At 54.7% G+C, this 14,302-nt stretch overlaps 1 protein-coding gene across 3 annotated transcripts in view; it reads left to right on the top strand.

Annotated features, from left to right (window-relative positions):
* VWA5B1 (von Willebrand factor A domain containing 5B1) overlaps nt 1-4,553 on the top strand; it is a 29,586-nt gene extending 25,033 nt beyond the window's left edge. For all 3 annotated transcript variants that reach the window (XM_048326509.1, XM_048326511.1, XM_048326510.1), the window contains 6 exons: nt 65-202; nt 771-899; nt 1,369-1,443; nt 1,801-1,870; nt 2,088-2,211; nt 2,429-4,553. In XM_048326509.1, coding sequence (XP_048182466.1) covers nt 65-202; nt 771-899; nt 1,369-1,443; nt 1,801-1,870; nt 2,088-2,211; nt 2,429-3,151 — 1,259 coding nt within the window. In that variant the 3' untranslated portion in view covers nt 3,152-4,553. The remainder of the gene's footprint in view (nt 1-64; nt 203-770; nt 900-1,368; nt 1,444-1,800; nt 1,871-2,087; nt 2,212-2,428) is intronic.
* The last annotated feature ends 9,749 nt before the right edge of the window (nt 4,554-14,302 follow it).

Here is a 14,302-nt window from a genome sequence, read left to right as displayed (position 1 = left end):
GGTGCAAGGGGTGGGGGAGCCCAGGGGCCCACAGACTCTGACCCTGCTGTCCCTCCCGTGGCAGGGTCCGGGCGACGGTTCCAGCTCAGCGCTGTCCACACCAGCAAGGCCTGTAACGTCATCAGCAAGTACACGGCATTCGTGCCCGTGGACCTGAGCACCAACTCCTACCTGCCCACCCTGGTGCAGTACACCCACACAGGTAACGTGGCGCTGGCACAGGGGTGGAACCTTGTCCTGGCAGGGAAGGTGTCACTGGGAAACCTCTCTCAGAGCAAACCCTATGAAGCCACAGCCCAGTTTGGCACCAGACCTATACCCAAGGCCACGGCCAAGCAGTTGGTGGCAAGAACCTCTTCCTGTGGCCAGGGAAAAGGTCTCCTCTGAGGTCTGGATGCCCAGAGATGACCATAGAATCACATAATGTTTTGGGTTGGAAGCTTAAAGCTCATCCCATTCCACCCCCTGCCATGGGCAGGGACACCTTCCACTATCCCAGGTTGCCCCAAGCCCCCGTCCAACCTGGCCTTGAACACTTCCAGGGATGGAGCAGCCACAGCTTCTCTGGGCACCCTGTGCCAGGGCTTCACCCCCCTCAAATCAAAGAATTTCTTTTCAATATCCCATGGAAACCTACCCTCTTCCAGTTTGAAGCCATTCCCCTTGTCCTGTCAGTCCAGTTCCTGACCAAGCTCATTCTGTGGTTTCGTTGCCATCGTGCGTGTGCCAGTCCCTCTCTAACACTGGCCATTCCCTTCTCTCGTGCCAAGGGGCAACATCCAAGCAAGGCAACCAGAGGAAACAGAAGAGCTCAGGAAACAGAAGGCATCGTGGCTGTTCCCCTGGACGTTCTCAGTCAGTGTGTGGCCAGAACGGAGACCACGGATTTTACAGCATGAGTAAGATTCCTCGGGGTTTTATCTCCTTCCTGGTGTTAGAGATCTCAATGGTTTGGGACATCTTCTGTGGTCTTTTAAAATTCTGCCTTCCCCTTTGCATACGGTGCTCACCAGACACATGTCAGGCTGGGGCTCATCTCCTTAAATGGCGAGAAAGCTCCAGTTTCCCCCGAAACCCTGAAATCACAGCTCATGCTGCTGACAATGCTGGGAAGTTAATTGACAGCCGTGCTGCGGATAACACGAAGGATGAAACGGGTGTAATTAGAGGCAGGGGGGATGTGAGACACTCGCTTGTCACCAAATCCTCTGCTAATGAAGACAAGTTGGATCGGACCTTGTCTGGCACTGTCAGAGCTGCAGCTGAATTAAAAGAGCCCCGAAGAGGCTCATTAACCCGATCGTGCCATGGGAGGGAAGGTGCTGGTTTTGGCTGGGTGCTGTTGCTGATGTGGTTCCTCGGCTGCAGATGCTGAGGAGAGCAGCCCCTCACCCTCCAGCACCCCGTCCTCCTCTGCCTGGGAGCGCTGCCGTGTCCCCGAAGGTAGGGAAAGAGCTGCTGGCTCTCGGTGCAGCTGCATCGAGTCCGTGGTTTGGGCTTCTGCTGAGTTTTGGGGAATTTAAAAAAAAATTATGACCTAAAATTAAGCTTGTGAGCACAGGGCCTGACTCATTCTGAGGTGCAAAGGATGGAGCCTATGTGGCTGTTGGTATAAATCTCTTCCAGAGAAGTGTGGGAATGTTATTATCCATGTAGGAAAAATGAGGCAAGGGGAGAGAAAGGGTTTTGCCAAAGATTCAGCAGACAAACAAACCACCTCATGTCCCAGGACCTTGACTCTGCTCCCTTTTGCTCCCCTGTAGCACCTTGTTTTACCCCCAGCACTGTGTTTCTCCCCAGGGCCACTCCAGAGCCTGTCAGCTTCCTCTGCACAAGCCCAAAAATCCATTGAGAGGCTCTTTGCTGCCAGGTAGGAGCCAGCTCGACCTTCCTCTGACCTCAGCACGTTTCACCTGCGTGGATCTGATGTGAACACAAGCCAGGGGGAGAGGAGGGACTGCAGGGATAGCGGCCAGAGCTGGGACCAAGCGCAGTGCCAGTGTCTGGGGAGCAGGGATGGTTTTGGAGGGGAGGGTGGGTGTCAGGATGAGCACAGAGGTCACGGACACCTTTTCATCCTCTCACAGGCTGACCCTTAATAAAACCAGGCTGCTGTTTCGAGCTGCCAAAGGCTTCATGGTTAAATCTCCAAGCAGAGGGAGCGAAGCCGGCTCCGAGGGCGACAATGAGAGCATGGGCTACCTTCCCCTGGTGAGCAGCTCCTCCCCGGGTCCTGTTGGGGTTGCGTGGTCACTGCAGGGGAGCAGAGGAGGATCCCCCCGAATCTTCCTCCTGCTGTCTCTGACAACCCTGTCCAGTGACCTGCTCAGAGATGGAGAGCTGTTCTATCCATCCATGCCTTTTTCTTGAGCTACCCACAAGGGGTTGGTGTGCCAGAGCTTCCCTTTGTGCCTGCCATCCCTTGCAGGTGTCCCTGCAGCTGGCCTGCGGTGCCTTTCTCCTGAATTCAGCTTTCTGCGATGCCGTCAGCATCCCCATGGAGAAGCTGAAGTGGACATCACCCTTCGCCTGCCACCGCCTGTCCCTCAGCCCCTCTGGCTCCTACAGCACCAGGAGGAACAGTCCCTCCTCAGAGCACAAAACCCTGAACTCCAGCCAGCAGCTCCTGGTCCCCAGTGGGCAGGGGAAGGGTCCCAGCACTGGAGACATGGCTCGGGGAGCGGTGCTGGAGGACACCGGCCGCCTCCGGCACTTGTCGGGCAGCGCGGCCGAGAGCGTCTGCAGAGCCCTGAAAGCCGAGCAGGAACTGTCCCCCCCGGCCATCACCATCCGCCGCTTCTCCTCGCCGGCCGAGTGCCAGGCCCACAGCAGCCGGGGCTGGGACACCGACGGCTCCCAGGTCCAGGCTTTGCTCTCCGACGTGGAGCTGCAGCAGCAGACGGAGCCCGAGGGGATGCTGTGGGCCACGGCCGTGGCCCTGGCCTGGCTGGAGCACAGCTCGGCTTCCTACTTCATCGAGTGGGAGCTGGTGGCTGCCAAAGCCAGCCTGTGGCTGAGCAGGCAGGACTTCCCAGAGGGATCCAGCCTGGCCACGGTGAAAGCTGCAGCCCAGCAGCTCTTTGTGCTGCTCCGTCACTGGGATGAAAACCTAGAGTTCAACCTGCTGTGCTACAACCCAGGCAGTGTGTAGAGAGGAGGAGGAGGGAGGCTTGGGCAGATTAGCGAGGGCACAGGAACAGGGATTCATTCTTAAGGAAATGCCTCCAAGGAGCTCAACTCCTCTGCTGCAGGGATGCGTGTGTTTATTAGAGCAAACCCTGCAAACAGAGCAGTCTGGGCAAAATCCTGCACTCAGCAGTCGTGATTTTGCCCTGGAAGGGAGCCTTGCTCTGCCTGCAGTAGATGCTTTTTATTTTCAACTGGAGCAGCACTTCCAGTTACAGCAGTTCCCTCTGCTCCTGGTTTCTTCTGGTTCCCAGCCCAGTTTCCAGAGCAGACCTTGTGGCCTGCTCCACTTGCCCTGTCCTTGCTTAGATGCCTCTTCCCAGCCCTGAATCACTGCCAAGCCCCCGCTGCAGCCCCTCAGCCCCGAGTCCCGGCTTTCCTGGCTGGCTCCTGCCATCTCAGATGGCTTTCAGAGAAGACAAAGGTCTGACAGCATGCTCATCTCATGGATCAAAGGGAATGGGGGCTGGGAATGACCATGTGAAGAGCAGCCCTGCTGTGACAGCCAGGAGGATCGAGCCCAGCCATGAACAAGCCAGGCTGGTTGGAGGCTGGGACCAAACCCCACCACATCCACACGGTGCTAGGCTCCCTCAGCCCCTCTGCAATCCCAGAAGGAGTTGGTGAGATCCCTTGCAGCCAACGTGTGCCTTTGGAGCTTCACAGGCAGAGCCAGGGTGCCTGGGATTGAAGGATCAAGTGCCTACAGAGGGAGTTGTGCCACTGTCTCTGGCGTGGCTGCCATGCCTGTGGAGCCCATCTGGAACCCGCTGCCTTTCGCTCCCTCCCTTGGCATGTAGCAGCCTTGCCCTGTCCCAGCAGGCTTCTGTCTCGTGTCTGTGTGTCTGGGGGTGAGACAGGAGGGAAACCAGTGCTGGGGACCACGAGCACCCCTCCGGTCTCTGCTCTGGGGTCACCCCTCCAAGGTCCCCAGGACCATGAGCATCCTTCTGGTCTCTCAGTGTTGCCTCTCCGGGGTCCCCAGGATCATCCCTCTGGTCTCTGCTCTGGTTTCACCTCTCTCAGGTCTCCAGGAGCTTCCCTGTGGTCTCTGCTCTCAGTGTCAGCTCTCCAGGTTCTGCAGAACCTCGAGTGACCCTCCCGTCTCTGCTTTGATGTCACCTCTCGGAGGTCCCCAGAACTGTGGGTATCCCTCTGGTCTTTGATCTGGTGCCACCTCCCCAGAGTCCCCAGGAGCACAAACATCCCTCTGGTCTCTGCTCTGGTGTCACCTCTCCGGGTCCCCAGTGTGGCAATGCGCGGTGGTGCTGCAGGTGCTGCAGGTTTGCTGGCCGGGTGCCTCGGCACAGTCGTGTTCTCTGTTGTTGCAGAAGCGTTGTTGTCCCAGTAAATCACAGCCTGCTCTACTTCCCAGTGTGAGTCCCTTTGTTTTGGGGTGGGTTCTTGGTGGGTTTCCCCAGGGCCACCCTGGCTGGCTGGAGCTTTGTGTGGCTGTTCAGTAAAATACCCCCCAAAAAACCCCATCATAATTTAGTGCGTGAGTTTAGGTCTGGGTTTCAGAGGGGATAAGGAGCTTCCTTCAGGTTTTGGGGAGTTTTGTTTTGCAAACCCTGGATAGTGCAGCATTTGGTAAGCTGATGGATCCGGGATTTTAAAAACCAGGGGAAATTGGGTTTAATTATTCTCTGAGGCAGAGATGGAGCTGAGACGTCCTTCTGCTGTCTTTCTTATTCTCGACAATTTAACCTGTCACCTTGGTCAGTGCAAGGAAGCAGAAATCCTGCCTTCATCCCACACCTTCCTTAATTAGTGTTGTACTTACAGGTGTTAATAAAGCAGCCATTGTGTTTTCCAACCCAAAGCAGAATGTAGGAGCTCTGCCATCCCTTATTTTCCCCTTGGCAAGCAAGGACCCTCTCTGATGCCCTCCTGCTTTTGGTGACCTCTGTATATATACATCTATCACAAGAAATAGACACTTCTGGCCCAGTTTCCTCCCTCTGGACTCCATCTCCGGGGATGGAGAGGGTCTCCAAGAAGGGGGGATGATGTCTCCAGGCCCAGCATCTCCGGAGGCCCCCTCAGCACCCTCTTTGCATCCAAAGGGATTTTCACCCCATTAAGACGTCTCCTAAGGGCGCTCCGGTGCTGTTGCCGGGGTGACCACAAGTGCCTTATTAAGAGAAATTAGTTTGAATACAGTTGTCAGCTGTGGCTTAATAAATAACCCCCTTTATGCTGTGTAAATAAATATTTGCACGCAGCGTCTGCACGGGGAGGGAGAGATTTCCCAGCCCGGGCAGCCTCGTGCCAAGGGGCGTTTTGGGGAGAGAACCGGCCAAATTTGGGTTATTGCGGGACCCCGCAGAGACCCCTCCGTGTCCCTCCCTGCCCCGTCACACCCGCGGTGGGGAGATTTTGCTGCCGAACTTCCCTCCTGCCAGGACCGCGGCTCCTCCTCCGCAGGGGCTCATTAGCCGGGAACCGGAGGAGCCTTTTCGTGCTTTGAAGGGTTATGAAACCTGAGGGAGAGGGGGAGGACGGGAGAGCTTAAAAAAGAGCCGTCGTGTCCCCCCCCCGCCCCACAACCCAGCCATCGCCTGCCGAAGGAAAAGGGCTGGCAGCCGTTCCAGCACAGATTGCGCCTCTGCCCCCGTCCCCCGCCAACCCGCCGCCGACGGGCGATGCCGCGGGGTGGAGAACTTTGCTAGAAAACGACATTTTTAACAGAATTTGCCGCGTTTGGTGTGCGCGTGTCCCAGTGCTGTGAGGAGACTGGGGGGCAGAGGCCACGCTGCAGCCGCAACCCCCCGGGAGCAGCCGCTGCGATCCAGGGGCTGCGGTCCAGGGGCTGCTCCAGGTGCTTTTAGCGCCTGATCTCTCCAAATTGATGCAGCATATGCCTGCCATGCTGGGGAGGGGGTCTGAGCCCACCAAACAAACCCTCACCTGAACCAGGGAGCAGCGTGGGGCCGTCTTGTGTTAACTACAAAATAGTTTTGCTTCGGGCATGTTTTCCCCTTTGGTTTTCCCCATCCCAGGACCCCGGGCATGCCGGCGGGGGATGCAGCCGGTTGGTGCCGTGGGCTCCATCACTCCTGAAATAGAGCTCAGGGGCAGCTTTTGGGTGTCGGAGGCATCTGAGTGAAGTCATGTGGATGTTATGCAAGACTTGATGATAGGTTGTAAACAGCTATTAAAGTGACTGACAGGCCCAGGATGAAGTTTTGGGGGGGGGGGGGGGGGGGGGGGAAGAAAGGGGAAAGATGAGTAATAATGATTAAAATAATTATCAAATCGAGACGTTCCTTAAATTAGGGGAAAGTTTGGTGAGGAGGGAGGAAGATGAAGAAATCACGTTTGAGCCCTTCCCTGAGCTGGGGGTTGGGAGGATGGGGCAGATACTGAGCACATAAAGTTTGGAAAGGAGGGTTTTGCTTCCTCCAAACCTAAAAAAGCAATTTCAGCAGAAATTTGGCAGATTTGGGTTCACTGAGTGCCACTGGGTGCTGGCTCCCCCAAAACCCAAGGGCTGAGCAGCCCAAGGAGAGCAGCCCCGAGTTAATTAGGAGAAACAAGCAGATTATGGGGAAGACAGCTTCTATTTATATATAAATACTCCAGTAATCAGCAGTGAAGGGCAAGGGAAATCCAATAGAAATATGTGACTGCTTAAGAAGCTTTTTGAGCAAAACGTTACACAATCAGTAGCATTTGCCTGGTTTTCGCTCCAAGTCCCAAGAAATGAAGGGGAGAAAAGAGTGACCCTGAGCAGAAGGAAGAAGGGATTTGTAGAAGTTTCTGCCTATCAGATAAGGGGGAATCTCGGGAGCCTCAATGGAGATCCCAAGGGTGCCAGCAGCTCGCTTTGACCCCAAACCCCCCAGCTTTGCACCCAGACCCAGCGAGCTCCACACCTCACAATGCTGGGGGCTAACGTGGAGCTATGTACAGGTGGATTTCTCTTGGAAAAATGATGCCTGGAGCTTCGCTGTGTTCCCAGGGTGGTGCTGTCAGTGGGTGCTGACACGGAGCAGAAATAGCTGCCGGCCGCCCCACGATTTCACACATCGCCCTCGCTGCCTCCCGCAGCTCTGCTTCACCCCAGCACAGCAGAGACTCTGGGGGGTTTCGGGGGCCCCACACGTACCCTCCGCTGAGAATCACCTTAACGATGGCTTTCAGCGGCAATCGGATGGTTGGATGCTCACCTTGGGGCTGGGAGTTCTTTAAGCACCTCAGGTTTGTGTCCTTTTGGGTGGTTTCCCCTCCCGGGGCAGCTGCACTGAGATTTTGTGGTTTGTTTATCCTGAAGGCAATATAAGGCCTGAAGCTGAGGTCTGGGGGTGTCTCAGAGGAGGGATGGGCACAGACCCGGGGTGTCTGACCCTGCCATGAGCTGGTTGTCCCAGTGCTCTGCCTTTGCCCAGGGCTGCTGTCCCCATAGAATCATTCCCTATATAAAGAAGGAGGATGGAAATTTGTCACTGCCCAAGAGTCACTGGTGGGTGTTTGCTTCAGCTCTGGGTGTGCCTGTGGTTTTGCAGTGTGGGTTTTGGGGGTTCTATTTAAATCAGGAGCATCACCCCCTCTTGTGCAATGACCTTTTCAGGTTTTCTTTTTTCTGTGCCACCTGTAAAGTCACCTTTGCCATGGGAAGTTTGTGCTGTGCTGGGATGCACATGAGTCCTGCAGGTGCTTGTTCCCTCTAAGTGCTGCCTCTTTGGGGTGCCTTTTAATTGTTAAAATCATTAAATCTCCTCAAGACATAGATATGATATTGCTCATGTTTAAAAAGCCAAGCTAGAGGTCTGTGGGCTTCTCTGCTTATTAAATTAGAGGATTTCTCAGCTTTTTGTCGTGGTTTTTAATCCTTTCTTTACACAAGGCAGGAAAGCAAAGGGTGTGGGTAGTGAGAGAATGTGGGTTTGTGGGGTGAGAAGGAGCTGGGGTCAAAACATCAGCCCCAGTGCAGTAGGCACAGCTGGAAATCCTGGAAAGGAGCTCTGTAAAGGGTGTAAATCCCTCGGGAAAGGTGACCTGGTTGGGGTTGCAGGTTCTTACAACCCTCTCTGGCCACGTGCTCATTGACAGCCATGAAGTTGAGCCAGATCTGAAGCACCACAGCAGGCATGAATAACGTGGTCTAGGGCAAGAACAACGTGGTTTAGGGTGAGCTGCCCTGTGCCAAACTACCGGGGGCTGGCCAAAGGCACCCCTGGGTGCTGATGTGGTGCTGGTTAAAGGCAATGCTTATGCCCCTGGGATGAGCACTGGGAGCTGAGGCTGATGCTCACCTGCCTGTCCCACTCCGCAGAGGCTCCCTGGGAGCCCAAGCCCTGCAGGATGCTTCCCCAGCACCTCTTGGTTAAAAGGCTTTTAAAAATGGTCTTCCCCTGGGACTAACCCCAGTTCCAAGTCTGGAAGTGGCAGCAGGTGAGCCAAAGGCCGGTGTGCAGGCTGCTCGCTGGCTTTGGGGGTTCTGGCAGCCTTTCTCCAGCTGTTAAGGGTTGAATTCCTGCTATTTTTGATCTCTTCAACAAGGATGGTGAAGGGATGGGGTCAGTCCTGCTGCGGGGGGTTGTGTCACCCTCGTTTAGGGGTGGCTGCACGATGTCCTGCTCCAGATCCCACGGGACTCCTGTGGGATATGGACTCAGGCCACGGATCCCATCCCGAGGCGTGGCTTCGGGGCCGTGGTTGCTGCTCACTTTTCCTCTCTCCTTGAAGCTGCTGCCGCTTATGCAAGTGCCGGGAGCCTTGTGTAACAGTGCCGCGGGCGGGGCACGGCCGCGGGGTGCGGGCGAGGGGCCCGCCGGCATCCGCACGCCCGGAGCATCCCTGTCCGGGCTCTCCCTCCGGATCATCCCCCAGGTGTGCGCTTTCCCGGCGTTCAGGACTGTAGGATGGACGCTTTGGGGTCTCGTGGCTGTTTGCTCCTGGCTGGAGCCGGGGGAGGGTGTAGCAGAGCTCCTGACTTCCCAGCTGGGAATTAAACTGGGAATGCTGATACACCTGGAATGGGTTGATGAGATCTGTGCCGGGCAGAGGTGATGGGATGGGGGGCAGCTCCCCAGTCTCCCTGGAAGGGCTGTCCTGGAGGGTCTGTGTTGGGTCACAGCTCCCAGAGCCCGGCCTCAGCCTCCCCTCGCTCCCGAGGCACTGGGGTGTGAAGTGATTTTCTGCACCAAACCCTGTTTTTTGCTGCTCGTGGGGTCCCCCTGAGCTCCCTCCTCATTCCTGCTTCCCAGCACCCGCTGCCGATCTGGGGCCGAACCTGTTGCTATGGAAACTGGTTATGGATGCTGAGGATGCTGCCAGGGTCTCATCCTGATCCCGCCTTTTGCCTTTCCTTACCCTGTGGCGCAGGGAGGGTGCAATAACCTGGGTGAGGCCGGCACCAGCCCTGCTCGGAGAATCCCGGGGGCTTAAACACGGTGGGGGGTTAAACACAGCTGTAAGGTGCTCTACCCCCGTGTATTTGTCCAGATCCAGTGGGAATAACCCAAGGGCAGCTTTCCTAAGGCGCCTCCTCCAAAATCAGCCATCTCTTGTGGTTTTCCATCCCTCTGAGGATGTTTCAGGATGCTGTGGCTTGGGAAGGGCTGGGGCTGGATTGCACCCAGGTGGGAACTGAGTCTCATCCCAGCTCCACCAGCACCCACCGCCCCTCCAGTGTGGTGTCCTGGAATGAGGCTTCACCCTGCCCTGGGCAGGGTCTCTGCTCTGTGCTGGCTTCCCTTGTCCGTGACCGATGGGAATTGGTGCTTCATGTTTAAAATGATGCTAAGCTGAGAAAATATTAATTAATTAGAGCTGGTTGGAAAATCCCAAGTGCTTCCTTGCCATGGCATCAGCAAGAACCTCCTGTGTGTGTGTGTGTTTCCCCCTCCAAAAATATATATTTAAAAAAACATTTTAAATATTTCAAAGGTTCCCAGGCCTGGCTTTTGCGGGATACTGGTGTGTCCAGCCCTTGTGGCACCATCAGGAATTCGGGGGGGCTTGAAGGGGCTGCTGCAGGCTGAGCCCCACCACATGTCTCTTAGTCACCGAGTATTTATTTATATTTGAGCAGGTTTGGAGCAAAAATGGGAAACAGGAGTTGGGGGGAGGGGGGGGGACACAAACAGGCTGCACCGGCTGCCCGGGCTGAGTCAGAGCTGGATCAGCCCCATCTCCACACCCGTGACTCACCGCCGGGTATTTCGGAGTGTTGTGTCACATGGCCTGTTTGGGGATTTATTTTTGTGGTTTGGTTATTTTCCTTTATTTTCTTTTATTCCCTCATCCCGGGAAGGGGCCGATGCTTTGAGCCGTGCACACAAAGCTCCAGGGACTCTGAGATGTTCCCAGCAGCCACTTTGCTCCCTTTTTCCCATGGGAAAGGGTGAGCAGGGTGGGATATCTGCAAAGGAAAGGGCTTGTGCGAGTGTCACATCTGTCTCTGCAAAAATGATATCTATAATATTGTATGTATTATATAATACCATATATATTATATAATATTATATAGCATTATATAATGTAATACTATATATATTAATAATGGAGATGCTGTAGCATGGAGAGGAGCCCAAATTCCTCTGGTTTCCTTCATATTCCTTCGTGTTCCTGGCATTGCATCACCAGCACGAATTTAACAGGGCAATTGCTATCACAGGCACATCCTGCTGAAACTCAGGGGAGGAATTGTCTTGGAAAAATCTGTGGCAGGGAATCTTCTTCCGAAGCCAGTGGGGCTGGGAACTGGGGCAGCCCTGAGGAGGCAGTGGCCATTCTCACCTGCCCACCAAGGGTCTGAAAATACCCAAATGTGAGGGCAGCACAGGCATCCCAACCTCCCAGAAAAATATAATCCCCACCCCCCGAACACTGATTATTTCTCTGGGAAGGCTTTGGCCGGGTTGCAGAGCCTGGTGCTGTTCTCAGGTTTGAGTTTTATCTGAGCATCTGTTGCTGCATTTGGCTCCGGCTGGAACTTCTCCCGTTTTTTGGGTGAGGTGTCTCCCACTTGTTATTGTCATGCAACAGTTTGACACCTGGAGCGGTGTGTAAATGAAGATGTCTGATGTTTCCCTCTTAAGTGGGAACGGCTGTTTAGAATATCCTAGAAAAATTTAACTCCAGGCGAAATGAAAATGAGGAGCCTGGGGAGGCAGGCAGCTCCACTCCCAGGCTCCCCGAGGCAGCAGCAGCAGGGGATTTAGGGATTTTCTTGCAGAATATTCCCAAGGTAAGGAATGCCACGTCATGGGAGTGTCTTCTTGACCCCTCCATAAAATTCCTGGTGAGCCCAGGAAGGATGCTGCATGAGGGGCAGCATTTCCCTGTCCTCTGGAGATGTTTAGCTTGGGGCAGGACACTCAAAATTCCTGCTGGTGCTCAGCACAAGTCTGAGCAGCTGAGCGGCTCGACCAGATTTGGGAAGAGTGCCCCTGTTCCCTGTGGGGTTCCGGGGTGGGGATGCCCCTGGAGACACCGACAGAGCTCAGGGACAGCCCTTCTCTGTGCTGCCTTTCCCCAGTTTTGCTGCCTCTGTGGATTTCAGGTATCGTTCTCACCCGGTTTTAGATTTTTGGGTGCCAATGTGTGTCCAAATGTCCTGCCTGAGTAAATCAGCCGGGATCACAGAGCCTCAGTGGCCTCTAGTGGCTGTGGGACAAAGATCCCAGGGAAGGGGGACCCGCAGCCCCCCAAAGAAGCAACACGTGGGGTCCATCCCACCAGAAAACACTCTACCCACAGGGAGACCCAAAGGCAAAGGTAAAGCCCCTCAAAAACCTCCAAGGCCATGACTGATGGGGGAGCATCCAGCAGGATGGTGCTGCATCCCCACTCCCGCTTGGCCAGCCCCATTCCCTGGCAGGGATGGGTGGAGAGATTTTGGGCAGCCGCTGGGTTTTTCTCATTCCTGTGTTAAAAAGCAGGGGAAAAACCTGAGTTTTAAAGGAGGGTGAAATTGCTTTTACGTCTTTTTCCATTTTTCGTTTTTCTAAATTTTCGTATTTTCTGTCTAATGCCTCAATACAAAACACGAACCCCACGCGGTGAAAACAGTCGAGTGAATGGATCAAAAAGGGTTTGATACCGTTAAAATGACCGTTTTTGTGTCTTCTCCACCAAAGGTCACTAAAGCTGCTTCCTTCTGAGTAATTGTGATTTTTCAACAAGGGAAGAGGGGAGAACTGACCCATTTTATTCCCCAAACCCATGGCATTTGGGGGCAGGATGAAGCATCCCCTCCTGCAGCTCATGCTGTCCCTCCTTGCTCCCCCCCCATGATAAATAAATTACTTGAGGAGTGCTGGCCTAGTTTAACATGCCCTAGTTTTGATGGAGGAGGGGAAAAAAAAAAAAGAGAATGTTTATTTTGGGCAGTTGCTCCATGGGTGTCCTTTTGGGAAGAGCTTTGGGGGACTCACCCGCTCCCCCTGCTCCGCTCTGCCCTGGCTGCAACACACTGCCCTCGATGTTGGGGTTTTTTTCTGTGAGTTATTGCCTGGGTGATGTGGGAATGAGTGGTGGGGACACTGACCCAGCCCCAAAATCGTTGTCCATTGCTCTGAGCCCCCCCTAGGACTGGTGTAATCCCGGGGGACTCCCATAGGCTGATGCCTCAAAGCCTGTGGAAAATGAGCAGCTTTAGAAGTGAATAAAAATACAGCCTGGTTCTGGGTGTAAGCGGTCAGGGTTGGCTTTGCTGCAGGAACAACGGTGTTAGCACCTTCTCCCAACGCCAAAATCCCTGGGAAAATGGGATTAAAGCGTGTGTTTGTGCACGGGAGTGGGATTTCACAAGCTCTCTGGGTGTCACTGGGACCTTTGCACCTCACTCATCCCTCCCGCTCTGCTCTCTTCCCAAGGTGCCAAGTTTCCTCCGGTAAATAAACCTGCAATTGGCTCTTTTCTATACATTTTATTTTTTCCTCCTTTTTTCCCCACCCCTGCCAAAACGAGCAGCCCATATGGGCAGGGCTGGGTGGGGATTTTTGCAGTTTCCATGGGGATTTGGCTCTGGAGCTGCTGGGTGCTGGCTCCCGGGGTTTCGTTCGGTGGGGTTTTTTTTTCCCTCTGATCCCTGTAACCGGAGCGTGGCGATGGCACCAGGCTCCCTGCCCAGCTCCGGCATCTCCCAGCCAAGGTCACCGGGGAGACCGTAGGCAGCCGCCGCCTGCGTTGGGCCATCTGTTAAATAATGTATGCAATAAACTCCTGCCCCGGGGCCAGCTTAATCCTTAAATCCTCCTTCAGAACATCATCTCCCGGCCGTGCGGGATGCCCGCCTTGGTCTCTTGGGCGCATCTTTCCCCACCACCCCTCGTGAATCTCTCTCTCCTCGGCCCTCCATCCCGCATCCTCCCGCACGCGAGCTCGCCGGGCTCTCCTGCTCCATTATTTATGTGCCGTGCATGAAAGATGCATATAAAAGAGCGCTTTATAATTTAGCAGAATCTCCTCTTCTTTCAGCCTCCCTTCCCCCTCTGGCTTTCTCTGGTTCATTCCCGGCTTCTCCTGGGCATCCAGGTGTTTTTGGGGGGGACTCCCAGGGCTGTGCCTGGGCCCCATCCTCTGAGCACCCACGGACGGGTCTGGGTTTCAGGGTGGTTTAAGCTCTCAGAGGTCTTTTGATGTATGGAAGGAAGTGGGAAATTGGGTTTGGCAGACCCACAGATCAGGCTTTTTTACATTAAAAAGGGCTTTTCGCTAAACTTAATTAACCTGGTGCTGCACCCAGCCCATGGTTTTGTGTCTAAGGAGCTCCCAGGCACTGCCTCCTCAGCACGTGTGCGATGCTTTGCTCCTTTCTGCCTGTATCTGCTTTCCCAAAGCCCTGGGCTCACCTCCAGATGCTGGCTGGGGCAAAAAACATTAGTTTGGGGGGAAAAAAATGCCTTCTGTGGGCCATCTTGTGCTTTGGAGGTGCAGCAGGTCCCGCAGCATAGAAAATCCTGGGGCCAAAACTGCATGCGCCAAGTCCAACCCACACAGGCGCGACCTCGGAGCTGAACTCGCTGGGGAAAAAATGAAAATAATTGGGGATTTTTCAAGGGAGCAATTTAGCAAAGCTCCTCATCCTACCCTGGATGTGGGAGAGCCTGTGTGAGTTAAAAATGGAGCAGTAAGTAGCAAAGGTGGTGGGGACGGGAGCGTT

Source organism: Corvus hawaiiensis, chromosome 22, assembly GCF_020740725.1.
Source record: "Corvus hawaiiensis isolate bCorHaw1 chromosome 22, bCorHaw1.pri.cur, whole genome shotgun sequence".
Lineage (NCBI taxonomy): Eukaryota > Metazoa > Chordata > Aves > Passeriformes > Corvidae > Corvus > Corvus hawaiiensis.
This window is presented reverse-complemented; position numbering and strand designations above follow the sequence as displayed.